The sequence below is a fragment of the Mytilus californianus genome, unplaced genomic scaffold (assembly GCF_021869535.1).
Source record: "Mytilus californianus isolate M0D057914Y unplaced genomic scaffold, xbMytCali1.0.p SCAF_14, whole genome shotgun sequence".
In the NCBI taxonomy this organism is placed as follows: Eukaryota; Metazoa; Mollusca; class Bivalvia; order Mytilida; family Mytilidae; genus Mytilus; species Mytilus californianus.
Genome location: NW_026262626.1, coordinates 10215177 through 10237723, shown reverse-complemented (window position 1 = coordinate 10237723; position 22547 = coordinate 10215177). Strand labels below are relative to the sequence as shown.

Below are 22547 nucleotides of genomic sequence, written 5' to 3'. Positions count from 1 at the left end.
TCTCAGCTATGTGTTATCTATATAATGACATGGCCTTAATCATAAATCAATCAATTAATAAAGCACTTTACAGTCACTAGACACCACTAAAATTAGAGATCACTATAACAATTAAAGAGGAAATATAGAATAATGTGAAAAGCAAATTCCTACATCATCAGCCTGTTTCCTCAATTTCTTGGCCAGTAGTTCCAATACAGCCAGACTGAGTTCTTTCCTCTTCTTACAGAGCTTCTGTTTGACCTGGTCAGTATTGACCCAGAATGGCCCAATGACTACATTGGTGGGTAAAGCATTCTCTAAAATTTCTCTTTCTTTCAAATGCAGTTCTACTTCATCCTTGACCTCCTGTGCTGTGTGTTCCTGAGCATCATATTCCCTGTAAAGTAATAAATCATATATCTGTATATTTCAATAATGTATATCTGAAAAGTAACCCCAGGGTCAAATTTTCTACACTGATTTTTTTTTATTTGGCCTATATCTTGGGTCTTCTACATATCAGTTATTCATTCACATCTTCTCTGGATTAAGAGCTTGTCATATGGTGAAGTTCTTGTTGAAAACACTATAGTGAACACTAAATATATATTTTGTTAAATCAGTATTGTTGGGGTACTGTCTAATTGTTGTCACATCTACTTTTATTTGTATACAACAAAACATTCACTACTACTCATCATTTGAAATGTAAGCTTGAATCTTTGTCAATCAATCATTATAAATTAATTTTGGTTTATTTATATATTTCGGAGTTTAGTGTGACGTCCATTTTCTCTGAACTAGTTCACATTTTTGTTTAGGGGCCAGCTGAAGCAGGATTTTCTCTCTGTGTTGAAGACCCATCGGTGGCTTGGGGTGGTTTCTGCTCTTTGGTCGGGTTGTTGTCAAATTCCCTGTTTCCATTCTCAATTTTATTGGTAGACCAGTCAGTTAAGACTTCAATTTATGTATTTTTGCACCTAAATGGAATCAACTGGTTGAGCAAAGATTTGATTTTCCACAATTAATCAAAAAGGCTGCATTGAAACTGATGTTTTAGCCTGTAAATTCATCATTAAGGAGGAGACTTCCATTAAAGCACTGTGGTTGTCATGAAAATTCTTCTAGGTTCTACATCTGTAACATGTACCTTTCAATGTTTTGATCTCTTAATTTTAAATTAAAAATACAGGCAAATTTTTATTTATAGAATCATTATTGTATTTGTTCCAATGGTAGTTCATCTTGCTTTTCTGTTAGTGTCCCAAAATGGTTATAGCACAAACATGCATTTATTTCTAAATACTGTTAAGTGATTTGTTGTTGTGCCAACCAAATTTTCTTAGATAGAGAAAAAATTGGATTTTCGTAGATACTTGATTTGATAGATTTAACAAATCCTGCATGCATGCTTACAGAAAACTTTTATCTTTTTGTAGTACTAAAATTCGTTACTGTGGATTTATTATTATTCATGGGATACCAGTTTCAGTGGATTTTGTGGGTACAGGTGAACCATAAATTTAAATGTTCAACAAAGTACAAACTTTCTATAGGCTTGTATAGACTTTTGTAAAACTATGAAACATAATAAACATGAAAATACAAATTTCCCTGAAACCACGAAAAAATGGTAACCACAAAAATAATTGAATCCACAGTATTAAACCTTTACCCACAAAAGATAGTACCCTACGAATAATAAAAATAATCCACAATAATAGTAATACCAAACAGATTTCTTACTCGACATATTTGTTGATATCTGTATTCATCAGCTCTAAATGTTTCTCATACTCTTTGGCATATGCTTTCATTGGAATCAGAGCCTTTCTTATTGAGTTACAAATATTGTCTCTTAATTCTTCCACAAATGGCTCATGTTCACCTACAGATTCCAGAAGTGGTGTTCCTGACCAGGTGATGTCTTCAAGAATGTACTACAAAACAATGAAAAAATTCTATCAAATAAATGCTACATTGTCAATGAATGAATTTTCAGACCGGCTGATATTTCTCCTAATAAACTCTCCATGCAGAGGGATCTTTGCTAAATGACTGAAAACATTTCAAGATACTTATTTTGACTTTCCAAAGTATCTTTTAAAATTTATTCATAGCCAAACAACAACATGTTTCAAATATGTCAGGGTCTTTTATAGCTTACTATACAGTATGAGTTTTGCTCATTATTGAAGGTTGAACAGTGACCTATAACTGCTTTGCCCACATCATTTGGAAACTGGTGGATAGTTGTCTCATTGGATATCATACCTATATCCTTATTTTTTCATTAATCCACATGTTCCCTTTTCCAGCTGAGGGATATGCTGTTAATTGTATCCCATTATCAAACAGTTCAACTAATACAACTTCTAATGAACTTTGCTTAATGAATTTATATGTCACTCAAGGATACATATTTTGACCTATTTCAAAAGATTTCTTTTTTTTTTCTTTTGTCATTGCCAAATAGCATCAATATTTCATTCTAGAAATTAATGCACATGTTACCTTTTCCTACTGAGGGATATGCTGTGTTGATTGTACCCCTTTATCAAACAGTCCACCTGATATTATTTGTAATGATCTTTGCTAAATGACTTTATACATGACTGAAAGATACATATTTTAACCTTCCAAATAATTTCTTCTTTTAATTTTGTCATAACCAAACAGCACCAATATTTTTTTTGCAAATGAACTTAATCCACATGTTACCTTTTCCAACTGAGGGATATGCTGTGTTGATTGTATCCCTTTATCAAACAGACCAACCAACATGCTCTCGAAGCTGTTAAGATTGGTACTATAGTGGGCACCCTGGTTATCTAACATCAGATCAACAAGGAACAAGGCATTTCTCTTTGGTCTGCAAGAACAAAACATAAACAATAAGAAAATAGTACTACTTTTCCAACCATAATTCTTTTAAAACAGCTACTGTTAAAATTAAGTAGGATTGACCAATTCTCAGATAAATGAGTTAACACAAACAATTTACATTATAACAAATGAATGGCCTCTGTTCTATATTATAATGGCTACACATATTCTACTTACTTAAAAGGACTCATGATGAAGTCACCTCCCCAAATAAATTCCTCCTCAAGAGTGAGAGCTGAGTGGCAAGCATCAATAACCATCTGTGTGAAGCTCAGTAATGATTCTTGAATCAAATATCTCATGGAATCCTATAATGCAAGATGTTTTCAATTACTGAAGAGTGAAATCTTTCATAAGGGGTTTATTTTTCCTAATTTCACTTTGGGTAAAAATTGCCAAAAATAGTTCTGCACATAAATTTGATCCTTGAAGATTAGAATCAGAGACAAACAAAATGGAGAAAAGTTTTCACATGCAAATTTATAAATTTGGTATCTTACTGGGAAGAACAAAAATAGAATCTCAACAACAGGTTTGGCACTAGAAATAACAAAATTTAAACTTCACAAAAATAAACCACTAATCATAAACATTAATATGAATAAAAGTAGACAACAGATATTTGTTAATAAGACAGCAACTCAACATAACTATACTTACTGGTACATTCAACAACTGTGTGTCAAAAAGTCTAATTGATATATGGTGTAAAGATTGCATTATCTTACCTGCATAATAAATTTAACCATTTCCATAAATGCTTTAAGTTTAGAGATTTGGTACACCTCCCAATTTGTCTCATGTATGTTGAACCATCCTTTACCAACATCTCTAAGTGAAGTACGGATATGAGTTCTCAATACTGTGATCCAGCTGTCTTTGAGGAAGAGGGATACCTGAAATATAAATAAACGTGGCACTAAAATTTTTTTTCAGATTTAAAGGATTTGTCATAAAACCAATGGTAGTGTAAGTTATGTTTTTGTTTGTTTGTGTATAACACCACTTTCAGTAACCATGGCTATATCATGACAATCAGTTTTTATTCCTAGAGTGTCCAGAGAGAACCATGACCTTAGGTATGAAAACTGGCAATCCTTGTAAATTAAGATGGGAGTCAAACACACCTCTCAACTAGGATGATTCTAACTAATAACCTCAGAGATGACAGGCTTTTGATCATTGTAGATGAACTGCTTACACTACTCAGTCATCAATACATATTTAGGAAGAATAACAAATAAACTGATATATAATATTCTCACCTGTGAGGTAGCTTGTGATTGCGTCTGTTCAAATTCTTCTAATCTCATTGGTTTGGTAGTGGGGATGTGAAAAAGTGACATTCCACAGACTTTGTTACATTCTGTTCTGACTTTTCCAGTAGCTTCAATACTCTCTTTACGTGTCAACAGAGAATGGAAGGCAAACTGGTCATAGTTCTGATCATAGGGGTATTCTGGTACATCAAGGACACAGCCTATAATAAAAGTTATCATAGATAATCAGGTGAGATTCTTTTTCTCTTGAAAGGAGATTTTATTTCATGTCAAGTTTTGATTGAGATTGCATTAAGTTTTGACTTGAGTTTCAGGTATGGATCTGTTTTAAACGACACTCAAACAATATATTTTGATGACAGTTCTTTATTGTAATTTTATTCTTGTATCATTTCATGTTGTTCAAGTACCAGTTTGCCTTAGAATCAGGCAGTGGTGAAAACATGACAAATAAAAACCCACTGAACTTTACATTGATTTCAGTTCATAATAGGTAGTAATGCAAGAAAATAACTTTCTTTTTGAATTAACAGACATACAGAAATGAAAGACATACACTATCAATTGACATTTAAGGGGAGATAACTCCGTAATTTGCTATCATTCTAACCAAAACTTATCATGAGATATTTTGAATTAACAGACATACAGAAATGAAAGACATACTATTTCTAGCTCAGGATGATGGTTTCTTCAAAATAGCATGGTAAGGTTGGTGGATTTTTTCTTACCATGTTTTTATTTAAATTGCCTGATCCTTACAAAGACTGGCACTTAAATTGTATGGAAATAGTTCTATCTTCATTTCTGATCCTACATGAAAATACTGTGAAGAACACTGTAAATTGGTTAATCAATGTGTAATTGTTACATATAAGTAACTTCAGCATATTAAAGCAATGATTTTTTTTTCGTTTTTTGGGGGGGAGGGGGGATAGGGAATCTAGAAATCCCCAAACCAAAATTTTAAAAAAATTAACCTTTAACAGGTACAACTTCTTCCTTCTTTTCAGGTTTTGTCACAAAGGCAAATGTGACAGGATCTTCATCTACTGTTTTGTCAAATATAATTCTGTTCATAGACCAACAAAAATCAATGTTCACTTCCTTCTCCAAAACTTGAATATAATCTTCCAAACTGTAAAATAATAAAAATGGAAATTGTTAATATTCAGTTCTGTGTTCATTATTTAAAATTATTTCATGACTTGTAAGTCAATGGCAACGTTAGGAGTTTACAATGAGTAATAGAAAATAAGAGTTAAATGCCAATCAGACAGCAACACAACAACACTATAGCCAGCTATTCTAGAAACATATTTACAATAACATCAATTTGACTATCAAATTTTAATTCCAAATAACTTGTTCCATGACTTCAAATCAAAATATTAAATATAACGAAGATTTTCTGTTCAATTTTTAAAGCAAAAACTTATGCGTGAAACATTTTTTTTATACCTGAAGAACATCCTAAATGTGAGATTAATAAATAAAACATAACACTATGATGTCATTGAGCATTACTAACCTACATTGAATGATATTTGTTGTGTGCAATAATTGCCTTTTCACAGGTTTTTTTGCAATTATAAAAACATGGCAATCATTTCTGAATTCAAATTCCCTTTTACAGGTTTATATTTTATTTCTGTCAGAATACATCCAAATTTTTTTCTTTGTAGTGCACCATCTTTTTCAAAAACTGATAAAACTCTTACTTTTTGTCTCTTCCTATTCCAGGACTATTTTTAGCACATTCTACCATCCGTCTGAGTGAAGCTTGATCTAATTCTCCGACACCATCCATAGGCATACAGTCAACATATAGGTTATATCTGAGAAGTGCTTCTGTCTCTTTACGTAATCTGAATGCCTCGGCTACTCTCTGGGCAAAGATTCTGGGATCTTCAGCTTTTAACATTAATCTTACTCTGTGTATCCAATACTGGTTCTTTAAGTCCATTCTAGAGCCTATAAAAAGAAATTTCACTATTTGATAACTGATTTAATGTGAAAGTACTATTGATCATCGGTACTAATTTTTTCGTGGATTTAGTGATTACTACCAAGAAATTTATGTACACACTGGTATTTTCAGTTAAGTAAAAATATATTAATCTTTAAAATGATAAAATACACACTATTAATGAAAATGATCTTATTTTGAATTTCAAAAATCATTATCTAAATTATTAAAAGTTTGAATAGATTATAATCTTGCTATCTACAATCCATTATGTTTGCCTTAATATAATTCAATAACTAACCATCTGATTGGATTCCTCCATTTACTACAGCTTTACCAGATTCATCTACAATCCTGCCTGAGGAATTACACTTCTGAACAAAAAATAACTGCTGTTTAGGGTCATAATCTAGGATACCTACATCTGTCCATTCATATTTGATCTTTGGGTCAGTTGGATCCACTGTAAATTAAAACAAATACAAAGTGTCTAAAGTTACATTCTGATCTGAATCTGACCTTTCTACCTCTTAACTTTTTGATTAATACCAATAAAGACACAAATGAAATTCAGAAAACTGTACCAAACTAAATGTTTTTCTATTTACTAAATAAAATTTAAAAAACCCAACAACTTTAGGTAAAAAAAATTTAAACTCTTGATTTAAACAAATTTCAATTAGCCTTTCTTTTGATTTATAACAACTTTGATTTATAACAACTAGCAAATCCTTATGTAGAAATCCCAAAGAAAGTATCATGAAAATTGTGAGCAGAATACTCAATTACTTGATTTAATGCTTACATCTTGATCATTTTAAATACAATATATAAAAATCTGTTTTTTTGTCACCAGAGCTGGGAAAATATTTTTGTCACAAAAACTTATAACAACATGTATACTTATTCATATATTTTTACACAGATGTAACGAATATTTACATTCTTTGTCAGTATCTTTACTGGGTAACAGTGCAAGAGCAGGAACTGGTTTTTTGGTTCCATTATCCTGTCCCATCTTAAGCCACTCTATTGGCAGACGGCAATCATGTTCCTCATTGTCAAATAAATGTAACGGCAGATATGCAGGGAATGGGGCAGGATCGTTTGGATCCATGTTGATTTGGACTGGCATACTCGTCTGTTTTGGCATCAACTGATCAGTTTGGATTCCCTGATCTTTCAAGAGATTTTTCAATTCAAGTGTGGAATATAATCTTCTCCTCCTATAAAGAGATACATAATTGTTTAAAATTCAATATAATAGAGAAAGCATTAAGTAAAGATAATGGCTGATATTCAATGAATAAAAACAAACTCTTAGCTTTATTCATAAAGCTTTATTATAACTTCAAATTATAATTTTAGCGTCAGAATCATAATTCTGGACTTCCAGAAAGAGCTGAAGAGTCATCAAATTCCAGTGTTTTGAAATGAACACAAAGTAACAAACCTTTCTACTTCAATTTTTCTAGGACAATCTCCAGGTTTTGTGTAAAATGGCAACTGGACCTTTGGTTCACTTGAACTTTTTGAAAAATCCTGAAAGAAAATATAAAAAATTGGAAAATCTAAAATATCTGATTACATCAATGAAGAGAAAAGAAAACCATTAAAGATACTTGAGTTTTAAGCATGGAACTGGTATGGTTTTTTAAACATGTTAAAGCTAATTCCCAGATTTCTGATAAAATTTGCAGGTAGTTATTGTGCTAAAAGGTTACTGTGGACCCCTATTGAAATAGTAAAAGAAAAGGTCCAAGTATTAACTTTTTAGTCTATTGCTGAAGACCTTCAACAACTGTCAAGATGAAGAACTTCAATAAAAGTCTTTTTCTGACATTTTTGTTATTTCCCAGTATTTAACATTTTTAATTTCAATATCTTGTGTAAATCCATCCCTACTACCTTAATCTGTTTCAATCTGTCATATTTTTGTTGTTGTATGGTATGTTCCATATGCCATGTAAAAGTACTCATTTAACCCAGACCAAGATATTCCTGATGTCAGAAAAAAATGTATAAATAAAAATTTTTGTTCAAAATGTTGTCTGAAACAACATGAAATTCTGGTAATATTCATATATCATTTTTTGTGGTTAGAGAAAAATTTTATATTTCAAGGGTCCTTACTTTTGCTCCCATCAAATTGTAACTAAAAATTGGGTATTTTGTTGAATATTTAAAATTGTGTTGTCCCCTAACCAATGAAATCATTGAAAATTGGTATCCCACAAATATCAAAGGACCCACGGAACATGTAACATTATGATCATTAAGTTTTATATTGAATAAGCTTAATATTTTTGTTAATTTTACTATTAATTTCATTACAATGCACTTGGGGTCAAAAACAAATATAGCATCCTCATTTAAATAACATTTATAAACCAAGGGTCGTCATAAATAATTTCTAAATTATCATATAATGACTAGATAACGTACTGATATTGCAGTAATTTCTGTTGAAGGTCCATGAGACTGGCTTTTGATCTGTTCAATAACATTTCCCTTTTCTTCAAATGATGTGACTGTAAATAAAATTCAAAGAAATGATAAATTAATACAAATTCATGAGATATTCTTTTAAAAGGGATAATGAATGACTTCTCATTGTAATTAAAACAAAAATGTATCTATGGGATACTGGTACCTTGGCCCCCAAATAGATGACTGGGATCAGTAACAAAGCTGCTTTGAAAATGATGGAAAAAAACATGGTTAAAATTTTGACAGAATCTGCCTAATCAAGTGGTATTACTCAAGACAACCAAAGCAATAAATTGATATTTTAAATGAATTTGTTTTCCCATTATGGAAACATCAATTTGACATTTTCCTCATAATGCAGTAGCAGAACTAGGGAATGACAAAATTATGTGTAATAAGTCAAGTTGAAGTTGACTTGTGTTTAGTTGTCCTTTCATCATTTCCAATTTAAATAAACTGTTAACACAGAGATATGTCTCGCCTATTTGTTATTTTGATAATGCAAATGTTGAAATTAAAATAGCAATACTTTAACAATTAAGTTATGTAAATATTCAAAGTCAATGAACCTATACTGAAGGTACAGGGCTAAACAATCACCATGGGAATGAGATGTGCCAATGCTATTACAACTGCATACCAAATATCATTGACTTTTCATAAATCGTTCCCTTTAAACAAATCTAAACACAAACATTAACTTGCAAACTACTAGTATGTAAAAGTTTCAAAGTCAATGAATCATAATGAGGGGAGGGGCTAAATAATCTCTATGGAAACGATACTTGCAAATGCCAATACATTTGCATACCAAATATCATTGACTTAACATTAGTGGTTCATCTTAAACTGATCTAATAACAAACTAATACATGTAAACTAAGCAAAAGTTTCAAAGTCAATAGACCATGACTGAGGGGGCAGGCCAAATAATCTCCATGAAATGAGATGTGCCAATGCTTATACAACTGCATATCAAATATCACTGACCTACCATTAGTGGTTCATCATAAACTAGACCTAATCACAAACTATTATATACATGTAAACTAAGCAAAGTTTCAAAGTCAATAGACCATGACTGAGGGGGTTGGGCCAAATAATATCCATGGTAATGAGATGTGCCAATGCTAATACAGCTGCATACCAAATATCATTGACCTACCACTAGTGGTTCACCACAAACTAGACCTAATCACAAACTAATACATTGTTGACGCCACCGACACAGGAAACAGCATACCTATGTCTCGCTTTTTGACTCCGTCAAAGGCGAGACAAAAACCGTTTGGTCAGTTTTAGGTTACTTCAGTTTGAAGGCTACCAAAACATATATAGAAGGAAGGACAAACTGATGGACAAATGACAAAGGGCAACAGGATGCTCTCATTTATTAACCTACCACCAATGTTTAGAAATAAAGCATAAACAAGGAATAAAAGTTTGTAATTTGTTTGTCATTGTCCCAATTATTGCTCATTTTACATTTTCTCAGAAGTTTGCTCTTACTGTGAGTGACAAAAATTCGTTAATTTACTTGCTAAATTTTTTTTATTTGATGAATTCCTTTACATTAAATCTGAAACCAAGAAATACATAAACCTATAATGATTTTTAATCAGGTTATAATGGTTATTACATATATAAGTATTCAATTAATATCACTATTTGGAAAGATAAGGGGAATCCCCAAAAAGATTTAAACACATAATTATCTGTATAATAATATAATTTACCTTTTGGTGTGTGTTTTTCTTTGGCAACATTCCACAGTGTGTCTTGTGCAGTTACTGGTCCATTTAATACATACTGCAAATTAAAAGATTTTGTAATCTTATTTGTTCTGGTGCCAAAGTAAATTAACTAAATTTTTAAATATAAAAAATTATTGGCTCTTACTACAATTGTCATAAATTGATATACATTTATTTCCTGTGCCTGAGGGAGATATGAAGATACATGTATGTTCACCCAAGAAAATTCATATTTCCAGAGGGCCTAGCCCAGAGGGAAATATGACTTTTCGAGGGTATAGAAATCTTCATATCTCACTAAGCCAAGGGAAATGAATGTTTTATTCCACTGCCTATACTTTGTTTACTACTAAGAACCTGAACAAAAAACATTAATTTTACATATATTTTTCGTAACCACTTGTTTTTACAACCAAACACGATATAATTTAAAACATTGAGAAACAGAACTGATCAAAAGATAATTATCTATTATTCAATTTTTGATTTTACGTCTGAAATCATTTTGAACACGATAGTGACTTTACTATCGCAATTTAAAAACGTTCAAAACGTTACTTACAGTAACCGTGAGTAACGTCAAACGAGCAAGTCCCGCTGTTCAGAGTGGAAAATGAAGTTTTATTCAGTGTCACATGGAATAGTCTCAACCAATCAAACATTGATTTAGCTATCAAATTTAACATACAGTGGCATAATAAAATATGTCTAGGACAAATTAAACAAAAGAGAGAGTTGATAATATATACATGTACATTCCATTCTAAAAAGTAGTCCAATAAATACATTTGTAAAATAGAACTTACATCTAATTGTCCATCACTCCCATCAGTTCCTATAATATCGGAATAATAACCTCTCTGTTTGATTTCTGGGTAAGCCTGTCCACCAGATGTCTTGTTAGCGCTATCAACACGTGTACGATTTGCAGAAAATGGCTTTCCACCACTTCTACTCGCTCTGGATGACATTTTGTCCTTTAAATACATGAAAATTACTGAAAGTTAGTTCTTTTGAAACATAAATCTCATAATCCTTCAAAAATTGTTTTTTAACAATTACCCCTGACTTTGATCTTCAGTTGGCACAATATCAGATAAACAATTCATGTGTCCAATACATTTGCACACATTTAATCTTGCTAAATCTTCATTTGAAATGTGATTGTACATTAAATGGATATGTTTTAAATAATGATTACAAAATACAGTGTACAAAATAATCTGATAATTTGAAAATTAAAAAATGTGATTGAATTACAATGGATTTATGAATGAAGGATTTAACAAAGAAAAGAAAAACACCTTCGAATTCATGAAAATATATCTTGAAAGTCTTAAGAAAACATCTACATGTATCTTGACTGCAATCATACTGTACATGTACTTTTTTAACCGCTTGATCCAAATAGAATGACAAATAATTCTATTGTGTGGTAGTATCATATCACAATGGAATATGACAAACAAAAATCATTTAAAAACTTAAGATTTTTTCAAATTTCCTTAAATTGTGCATTACATGTATTTTGTTTAGAATCAACATCAAAATTTTTCAAAGCTACATGTAATTATAGGAGCCAGTTTTCATTGGTGGTGTAAGTTATTTGTGGTGCACAGATCTAGAGAAAACCACATGCCTTCGATAGAAAAACTCACAATCCTTTTCAATTAAGATCCCTGTAGAACACACCTTGGCATGCATGAGTAGGGTTCTAACTTCAAACTCACGCCTTGAGTGAGGATCACTGTAGATAAACTATTTAGACTACTTGGTCACCTGTGCCCTGATTATCAATGAATATCTCCCTTATTCATTGAAAATCAAGGCACAGATGACCAAGTAGTCTAAATATTTTATCTACAGTGATCACTTGCCGACCATCACTCATGTCTTGAGTTTAAAAAATTTGTGGATTCTGGCAAGGTAAATTGGAAGAAATCTTTCAAAATATGTATATATATATATTCTTGGAGAAATAAATTGGTGATAAATTTTCAATGGAAACTGAAAGAAGTGGAACACAAGTTATTCACAAATTCACCTTCTATTTTGCAATCCCAGTTGCAAAAGGGTTCTGATAATCATTTTGTCTTTGGGCATTGCATGAACACATAATTTTTGGTCATGTTTATATTAAGTGGTAGTTTAAAAACATTAAAATGGCCATCAGTCAAAAGTTGGAATGACAATTAAATGTGAAAAATGGGTCACTGCTGACTGTATTAGACAGTTATCCGCTGAAAAGATATATAGAGAAACCTTAGGACGGGTCTGAAAGTCACCGTTAGAAGCAGGTGACTGCTAAGGCAGGTTTGACTACATGTATTGTAACATACTTCATACTAACTAAAATAAGAAAAATACAAGTATTTTGCAGTATTTCTATAGACGACTTTAAAATTTGTGTATATGTATTTCCCATAATGAATATACATGTGTACAAACGTATGTTACAATGCATATGTTATCATGATTACTTCTTCACAGTAAGTCTAACGGATAATAACATCATATACACAGTTTGAAATGGGGTCAAGCTATATAACTCATTCTTAAACAATCATTTGATTTTTATTCTATGCTCAAACAAATAGAATTATACACCAATATTCCAAAAATATAGTCCAAGATTGAAAATAAGCAGTCTTATTCCTGATGAAAAAAATATGTGCTTATCTCAATTCTACCTGGCATTTGAGAATATGTCTGCAAAGCTTACTGGTTATGGAAGACAATACTTTCTATTCCATTGCTTCACTGCCAGATGCAAGTTATAATAATCACAGTTCTACGGGCACTATACTGACACTGAGTACTGACTACTGAAACTTGAAAGTGAAAACAAAATCCAGTTTCAAGTTGTATCCGTTAAAATGTGTCTGCTTCTACACTGCACGGAGAAATTCAGAAAAAAAATGTTTTGGTTCTAATTAGGATAAAACTGTTTGACATGATTACCTTGTTAATGTTAGAAATACATCCAGTAAAAATATTGTTTCAGAAATGGACAGGTTCTTTATCGTTTACAAATGGCGTGTTTGTTCTTGGCAACAGACACTGCTAAAAAAAATATTACGCCCCGATAGTAAATAATACTGCAGACTAAATTTTAATACTAATGTGAAAGTAATATTTGTTTGATAAAATAGATTGAATTATTTTCTGTCAAATTTAGGACATTTAAAGTATGGTTATATATTTCAAATGAATACAATATATTTCGATTATTCGTATTTGTATTCCCTGGTTTTAGCTTTATCTAATTTGAAATATTAAGTGACACAATCCCAAAAGCGCGGGAAATTCAATAAAATGTATAAAAATGTAATAACTATATATCAGACTTAAGAAATTGCATTATGCTTTTAACCATACATAAAATGAGGGTTAGGGATGATTTTGGAAATGGATAATTTGGCCTGGTAAGAACTGCAATTAAATAACTTTGCATAGTTTCTCTAATTATTGACAAGTGGAAAGCATCAATCAATTTAAAAAATATTATAATCAAACTTAACTCTGTGAAAAAATTGTGTATTTACAATAAGTAGTTTTTGAGTAATAAAATTCTAAAATTTTCAAATTTTTATAATATAACCAATCAAGTCAGTCTCATTAGCCAAAATGTTGAGAGGGTACAAGAAATGATTTTACCAGAAACATGAGGGGCCTGATGGGTTATTTTCTTTCTTCGTGATCGGCGCATTTTCGCTATCGTGATCCGTTTTGCTACAGATTTATTTTTTTCTTATATTTTTGTGATCCGTGATCATGGAAATTTATTTTCTGTGAATCATGATTGACAAAAAAATCAACTTGTGAATCGTGATGAGATCCCCCCCCCCCCCCCCCCCCCCCCCCCCCCATCAGGCCCCTCAAACATGTACATCCCAGATCAACTTTTTCTTTTAAAATTTCTTAGATATGTATTTTTCAATCATTTATAACAAAGAAGTTGAAATAATTATTATGATGCTTTTTGTTCTAAAAAAAAAGAGAAAAATCCAAAATTTACAAAATTGACAGCATGGTAAATTTGACACAAAAAAGCAACAAAATTTTATAAAACTTTCTTATATTAACACATTATAACCTATAGTTTTTTTAAGTTAAATTTATTCAGATTGGTCCACTTCATCTTAATTGATAGTATGAAAAAAGTTGAATTGTGAAACTGTGATTTTTTTCATGCTAATACATGTAGCCCAAAAATGGGTAAAATTGATGAAAAATGGGAAAATCATCAGAATTGGCTACTTTCAAATGGCTGTAGCAAAAAAAGAAGTGCACCACCATATGATTTTTTTCTTCCCCAATTAATTTTTTACAGTCATATAAACCCAAAAATCAGGTTAAGAAAAAAATGTTTAATTCTAGAAAGTTTTGGCTCCTCAGAGGTGTACATCCAAAGAAGACTTAATAAGCGACAATAAAACAAATCTAGCACCAAGAATTCTATGTATCATTTTTTTAAAATGAATATAGAAACATGCATTAAAATGTTGTTTAAGGGGAGGGGAGTCATTTCTTTATTTTTTTCATTTTTTAGGTCATTTAATTTGCTCTATTCTTTATGGAATTTTAATTTACCCTTTGTAAGCCTTTCAATTCTGTATTGAAACATTCTTTACATACCTGCATATGGAGTATATATATGTATCTCCTGGTTGAAAAGATATTCCACAGCTAGTTTTTTACAATGATTATTGTTAAAAAGAATCCAATCAATCATGCTTCAGATAATACTTCACTCACTCACAGAAGCTGCTGAACCAAGGGTTCCTAATTAAGACCGCACTTATTTCAATGACGCCATCATGATTTGGTCACTTAAAATATTGCCCTAGAATGTTAAAATTGTTGTTGCCACAATCCTGTCTTCTTTTCCAAGTTTATAGCATCAACAAGTTATCTTTATAATACAAGGTTTTGATTTTATTATTACCTTGAGTAACAAGCTGGGTTTCACAAGTGGAGCAGGAACAGCTTACCCTACCATCGTTCTGCTTAAGCCCCAGTTTTTTTGGTGTTGTTCCTGTTGCTGAATAATTCTTTTTGTAATATTTGTTGGAAAGATGTTTGTCTGTTTCAAATCTTTTTTCTTTTGGTTAAGGTGTTGTCTGTTTTTCTTAGACTTATGGTTTTAATGCCCCTTGGTATCGCCTCCTTTTATATGTATTTGCTATATATCACTCTTCATGTCTCTATAACTTTATATATAACTTAACTTCAGTAAACAGCTTATGCATAATTTTATCTTATAAAAAACAATAAATATGTTAATTATAATAGAACTTTTTTCAAATTGTTAGAAAAAAAATTTCTACATTGGAGTGTTATGGAAACTACTGTTCTGAATCTATATGCTTATAACTGCAACATTATGCACATTGAAAAATATAACATTATTACATGAGGATAGTTCAACAAATCTTGATTTTTCCATATGGTAGGACTTATTGCTAGTGTGTTGCAAATCAAAAGGGCAAAAAGAAAATATAGAGAGAAAACAACATGACAACCAAGATCAGAAGCTGGAAATAATGATTCTGACTGTATGAATTTGAAATTTATGCTCCATGTTAAAGTCTGAAAACTCCCCCATGTAAATTAATAATTCTATACAATTGCAAAAAATGAAATCCTTCATGATAAAATGACTAGTTAACATAGGTAAACATCTGTTTAGCTACAAACATGTATGTTGTATGAACTTAAAAATATGCAGATACTTCTTTTCAGAATGGGACATAAGATCTGATGCCTCTTGTAGGGAATGTGTCACACTCTCTCTGTATTAAAAAACCTTGAAACAGATCATTTAGCATTGAGAAGTGTGTAAGTAGCACGTTGCTAGACAATATTTCTCCCATTATCCAACATATCCTCATTTCAGTGGTATTTTGGGGAAATTTACCCACCCTCCATCCCACTTTCCCCATCTTTTTCTGAACCTACCTACTACTTGATTTATTGTTGAATTGTCTTAGTCTGGACTCCTGAATATGCATGAAATATTTGCCATTAAATGTTACCGTAAGTGTCAAGTATTTGCCGCTGTTCATTTACTAGGTAGCTAACATCACTAACGTTACCTATTGTTTACGTTGCCTATTGTATACGTAACGTTGCCTTGTGCGCAACGTCTCATTACATGAATACAATTTTGTATGAATACAAGCCTTATTAATTCAAAGCGAAGTACTAACCACAAGATTCACGATATTGGTGCCGTGACCAATGGAGAAGTTAAAAGCAATTCGTGGTGGTCACCGAAGTGCAGTAACAAGATTGATTAATAGAACCAAGGAGAGAATTTCTGAAAATGATATTGAACTTCAAGAGCTTTCGGCTGCCGCAGATACCCTAACAAAGAAGAGGAACCTGCTTGAATCTCTAGACTCACAGATCTTAGATGGAACCGAACTAGAAGACATGGAACAAGAAATTCTTGACGTGGACGAGTATACAATGAATATGGAAGTAACCATTCACAGATTCAAGGACATAGTTTCTGGAAACAAAACAACCCCATTTCAGCAAACGGTTAGTGAAACAACTTATGTTCCAATAGAAAATACACTTGCAAATCACAACTCAAACCATTCAGAAAATGTATTTTCAGTGGAAAATAACTCTGTTTATTCGAACGCAAACCCAACAACAACAACAAATTTCTATCACAAACTACCTAAGCTTGATCTACAGAACTGTACGGGAGACATATTAACATGGCAGACATTCTGGGAATCGTTTGAGATAACCATTCATCACAATCCCTCTTTGACAAATGTACAAAAGTTCAGCTATCTCAAATCTCAGATACACAGTGAAGCCGCACAATGCATATCCGGTTTATCTCTATCAAACGCCAACTATGACCACGCAATTATATTGCTAAAGGAGCGGTATGGACAGACACAAACAATAATAAACGCGTACATGCAGAATTTACTTGAACTTACGCACCCATCACTTACACCGCACAGCATAAGAGCATTTTACGATAAAATGGAATCGTGCATAAGGGGATTAGAGTCGCTCGGACAATCGCAAGACACATTCGGATCACTTTTAGTACCAATCATATTTGGAAAATTGCCTGACGAAATGAAAAAGCTGATGACCAGAGAACACGGAAAACAGAATTGGGATATTAGGTCCCTAAGAGAAGCAATCGGTAAAGAAATGTACGTTCAGGAAACTGGTAATTCAGATAAATTAGACAGTTTCACTCCCACAGCGTCTTTTCACACAGCAGTTGAACCCAAAATCACTGCAAGACCTCAATCAGTAACAAATCAGTTTAAACCTAAAACCTGTATTTACTGCAAACAATCGCATTCGTCCCTAGAATGTACTAATGTTGTGGACAGAGAGAGCCGCTTAGCTATTATAAAACAGAATAAGGTATGCTACAATTGCCTTGGCAATCACAAAGTTTCGGAATGCCACTCACGATTTAGATATAGGAATTGTAATAGCAAACATCACACTAGCTTTTGTGATAGAAATGAGAATCAAGAAAGAGAAAATGTAAGTACAATGAAACCCTTACCGCAAAATACAAGTGTAAATACAGTAGAGAGCAACAATGATACAGTAACATTCTACACGTCAACATCGAGCGTTAAAACAAGTACAGACGTATTGTTAAAAACAGCCATCTCACCAGTTTGTGTAGATGACAGGTCAGCTACTGCCAATATTCTTTTAGATGAAGGATCTCAGAAATCGTTTATAAGCAAAGAGTTAGCAACAGAATTACAATTAAAACCAAATGGAACTTCGACAATTAGCGTAGCAGCATTTGGAGATGCACACAGAAATGTACGCAATTTAGACACTGCCATAATAGATTTACAGACTCAGAACGGAAGGAAAATACCGATGGAAGTATTAATTGTTCCCACTATCGCAGCACCGTTACATAATCGCATGACCTACAATGCTGCTAAACTGCCATACCTCAGTGGACTTAGATTTGCGCACCCTGTAAGCGACATGGATAAATTCAAGATTTCACTTTTAATAGGTTCTGATTACTTCTGGGATATCGTAGAAGACAAAATTATCCGTGGACCAGGCCCGACCGCAGTAGAATCAAAACTCGGATACCTACTTTCTGGACCAATGAAAGACTCAGCTGGACCCACATCCTCAGCTTTCATGATACAACACAAAACGGAAGAAGTCGATTTGGAACGTTTTAAGAAAAGAAATCATTCGGAGAAGCTTCTGGCGAATCAGTGAAATCTAGCAAAAACAGCTGTTTAGAGACATATGAATCAGATTGTATTACAACGAAGGACAACCGATATATTGCAAAACGTATGAAAGAATATTTTCTGGAGTTGCCTTGTAATCACATCATCACAAAACACCGTACACTTGGAATGATACACACATTGAGCAGGAAACCAGGAATGATGAAAATCCACGGAGACAGAGCGCCGAGTAAAACTGAAGCCAAGCTAAAGATTCAAACATGAACTTAATATTTTCATGACAATATACTTATCAAGTGCGCCATAATTTTGATAATGATCATAGTGATTAGACAGTTCTATTTCTATTCATTACATGGACTTTAAATGGTTAATTATCATTTCACACTTTGTATGTTAATTTCTTCTTGATAATATTTTATTAATTTTCACTTCTCGGCGCCCCCAGTGTCAAGTATTTGCCACTGTTCATTTACTAAGTAACTAACATCATTAACGTTACCTATTGTTTACGTTGCCTATTGTATACGTAACGTTGCCTTGTGCGCAACGTCTCATTACATGAGTACAATTTTGTATGAATACAAGCCTTATTAATTCAAAGCGAAGTACTAACCACAAGATTCACGATAGTAAGTAAAGAAAAAAAAAACCTTTTTTGCATCTATAAATGCTGAAAACTCTTGTCCTTGATCCGCTCTAAGGCCTTGATTTCCTTTGCCTCAATACAAACAAGGGTAAAGATACAGTTCATGTGTCCATCCAAAATCAGAAGCCTAGTTAGAAGCCTAGTTAAAAGTTGTCTTTACTTATATCGTTTATGTTTTTTCTCATTTAAGGAATTAGCCGATCTTTATAACCCTCTGTTAAATTTATTTCAAACTTTACTAGACTCTCAACAATTGGAGGCTATATATTAAAATCTAGATGTCTTTTGGATTTTTGTTAGTTTGCCGTCTCATTGGCATTAACCCCACATCTTCTTTTGAGCATATCACTCTTCATTTCCTTTTATTCATATTCAACAGATGATCTTATTTAAAGAAAAGGGCCTTCACAAAAGGTCAGGTTAAAAAGATGACATAAACTTCAATTTTTCAAAATATGTTACTGTGACTTGACTGTTAGTGTTGCTTTCCATCTATTGCTATAAAAATGTCCAAACTAAGCTTTCATACAATTTTTCTTTTGAAAAGTCTCTTATATTCTTAAGAATCAGACATCATTTGAATTAAAACATCTTATATTCAGTAAAATATGTATGAAATTACAATACGTTGTTAGGAAGTTTCCATGGGAGATAATCAATTTTTCTTTCAAAAGTCTTCCATATTCAAAAGAATATTGATTGTAGGTTATCTCCCATGGAAACTTATTAACAACGTATTGTAATTTCACATATATTTTACTGAATATAAGATGTTTTAATTCAAATGATGGCTGATTCTTATGAATATAGAAGATTTTTCAAAAGAAATATTGTATGAAAGCTTAGTTTGGACATTTTTATAGCAATTCAAAATTACTATCTATCACCTTTAGCATGACAATAACAATAAAATTTGTATACAAATTGTTAGACTGATTTTTCATAATATCATTGAAGTGGAATTAAAGTCTTATAGGATTGTAGGTATAGTTTAACTTATAACCTTGCATTCTCACAACTTGACTGGTTTTCTACAGCAGTTTGTTGGAATTTCTGAGTAGTTGAACAGTTTGGTTTTTAAACAAATTGCAGTTTGGTCAGAATTTTGAATAAGTTGCAATAGGTGGAGGCCAACACTAACAGTCAAGTCACAGTAAAATGGCAAACCAACTTTACATATTTGGTTCAGGCTTGGCATAACCGGTTGATAATATAATTTCAAGGAATTTTCCAGACAATACAACCATATTTGAAGCCCTGCTTCATAACCATGTGGTCAGTTCAACTAGTGATCCTAGCTCTTCAACTCTAAGGCTGTGACTTTGAACACCGCTTGTTGTGAGGTGTGTTAGACTTAGATCTTTTGAAATTGAAAAGGATTGTCAAAAATTGTGAAATTGACATGGGCTTAAAACGTTATTCCTGTCTTCCTACATAAAAACTGGCAGTCATTATATAACCAAGTTTGCTAAAGGTGGCTTTAAATACCAACAAATAATCAAAGAAACAAAGTTAGTTTCCAGTTCATAAAACACATCTACCAACATCATCTCAAAACCTGTCAAAGTCAAATCACAAATGAAATACATATATTTATCATTTTTTATTATCTGTAATTTTTATCAAAGGAACTTTAAAAGCTCTCAATAAAAAGGAACAAGCATATCAGAGACAAATGTAGAAAAAAAAATTCCACAATCCATACATTTTTATTACTTAATTTTCATTTGAATGCTTGAAACAAACATACAATCTATAACAAAATATTGATTTTCTATAAAAACAACATAATGGCAGTGATATTATTCAATGACATAAAAAAATAAACCAATGAAAAAAAAAGTCAATAAACAACTAATGCATGAGACTAAGATTCAGTGACTGCAAAATAAACCTTTTCATTTTCATCAGAAGGAACTTTACTTTTTTATCAATCTTTATAGCGTGTTAACAAAAAAGAAAACTAAAAATCAAAACTGTGCTTAATGTCACTTGCACTGTACAAAAATTCAAGAAACTTCATTTATCAGATAAAATATGGAACTAGATCCATAATGGTGAAATTGAAATTGAAAAATATTGAACTGAAAAGGCAGCTTACTTTTATAAATCTTTACATTGTGTAAGAAATCCTTGATATTCAGATAATAGTATACCAAAATACATCTATTTCATAAAAATAAAAACAGATATCTTCATATCTGTTAAATGATAGACTAGCTTTATGCAGACTTAAATGTAGTAACATATCAAAATATGAGAATTTCAATATCTTAATTAAACAAATATCAACATATAACATAATCAATCAATGCACCATTTTCATGGTCATAAATATCCCTGCTTTGGCCTCACTGATAACTGTTCAATAAGGTAAAATTGGCTTTAAAAATCATTGATTTCTGTCAGCACTATTCATTCACAACTATATTCTAAAAAATCATCACAAATAATTTCATTATTTCAAGTTTAAACTAATCAGATCTATGATTGATTCCAACAATTTTTTTTACAGAGGTGGAATATTTTAAGGATTCAAAACTTTTCTTCAAACCTAAATATATATATTGAAATTGCTATTTATAGCTTTTAAACTTTTGGTTTTTCTGTTACAATGTAGGAACTTACCTAGAAACAGAAAACCAAAAGTTTAAAACCTATAAATAGCAATTTCAATATATATATTTAGGTTATAATTTATTCAAAGACTTTGTCAAGAAAGTTCAATCACAGAAGTCATTACTTTTACATGGTAAAAATAAACCATGTTTTTTTTATATTCACACTAACAAGCAGCACAAATTTAAAACAAACTGTTGAAAGTAAATTCAAATAATAATATGCCCTATTTCTCATTTTATGCTGATATTATTTCCAAAAAATTGGAAGCAGTACATATGAATTGGTAAATGATATGAATTTTGTGTCGCTGGAGACCAGTCCCATTTCCTGTAGAACATCTGTTGCAGCCTCAGCTTAGGCATCCTTTGAACTGGTATATGTTATGAATTATGTGTCCCTGGGTACCAGTCCCATTTCCTGTAAAACAGCTGTAGCAGCTGCAGCTTTGGCATTCTTTTTGTTTTGACTAGCAACAGAAGGCTGATATTCCACTCCATTCACAATTACCTGAAATAATAAATAGACTTTTATAAGTTTTCATTATGATTATTTCATTTGATTTATCTGTTTTTCATAATAGTTGGTATAGATAATACTCAATAGAACCTGTATTAAATGGCATTGTGCACCGCATATTTATTTAATGATTCAAATCACCTTTGGTGTTTAATAGCAAAACATAGA

The 22547-nt window shown here is 31.8% G+C and overlaps 4 protein-coding genes across 10 annotated transcripts in view; 2 read left to right on the top strand and 2 right to left on the bottom strand.

The window, feature by feature from the left end:
- Positions 1-13411, bottom strand: part of LOC127724159 (dynein axonemal heavy chain 1-like) — a 103430-nt gene extending 90019 nt beyond the window's left edge. For 3 of the 6 annotated variants that reach the window (XM_052231031.1, XM_052231035.1, XM_052231033.1), the window contains exons 1-14: positions 11168-11426; positions 10344-10416; positions 8563-8648; positions 7571-7659; positions 7060-7343; positions 6419-6580; positions 5870-6122; positions 5129-5286; positions 4134-4348; positions 3597-3764; positions 3046-3176; positions 2704-2854; positions 1729-1922; positions 154-379 (exon numbers count right to left, since the gene is read on the bottom strand). In XM_052231031.1, coding sequence (XP_052086991.1) covers positions 154-379; positions 1729-1922; positions 2704-2854; positions 3046-3176; positions 3597-3764; positions 4134-4348; positions 5129-5286; positions 5870-6122; positions 6419-6580; positions 7060-7343; positions 7571-7659; positions 8563-8648; positions 10344-10416; positions 11168-11350 — 2373 coding nt within the window. In that variant the 5' untranslated portion in view covers positions 11351-11426. Of the gene's footprint in view, positions 1-153; positions 380-1728; positions 1923-2703; positions 2855-3045; positions 3177-3596; positions 3765-4133; positions 4349-5128; positions 5287-5869; positions 6123-6418; positions 6581-7059; positions 7344-7570; positions 7660-8562; positions 8649-10343; positions 10417-11167; positions 11427-13322 lie in introns of those variants that run through there. The other 3 variants (XM_052231032.1, XM_052231036.1, XM_052231034.1) reach the window with 2 other exon arrangements.
- LOC127724169 (uncharacterized) overlaps positions 1-22547 on the top strand; it is a 483200-nt gene that overhangs the window by 188236 nt on the left and 272417 nt on the right. The gene's annotated exons all lie outside the window — the stretch shown is intronic.
- Positions 16605-18617, top strand: LOC127724889 (uncharacterized). Its single transcript, XM_052231892.1, has one exon. It carries the CDS (start codon positions 16605-16607, stop codon positions 18615-18617), a length of 2013 nt encoding a protein of 670 aa, XP_052087852.1.
- LOC127724160 (protein Son-like) overlaps positions 20830-22547 on the bottom strand; it is a 35282-nt gene continuing 33564 nt past the window's right edge. For both annotated transcript variants that reach the window (XM_052231037.1, XM_052231038.1), the window contains one exon: positions 20830-22370. In XM_052231037.1, coding sequence (XP_052086997.1) covers positions 22251-22370 — 120 coding nt within the window. In that variant the 3' untranslated portion in view covers positions 20830-22250. The remainder of the gene's footprint in view (positions 22371-22547) is intronic.

Excerpts from the sequence above, each read along its gene's own strand:
- LOC127724889 (XM_052231892.1), top strand. The coding sequence starts at position 16,605 with ATGGAGAAGTTAAAAGCAATTCGTGGTGGTCACCGAAGTGCAGTAACA.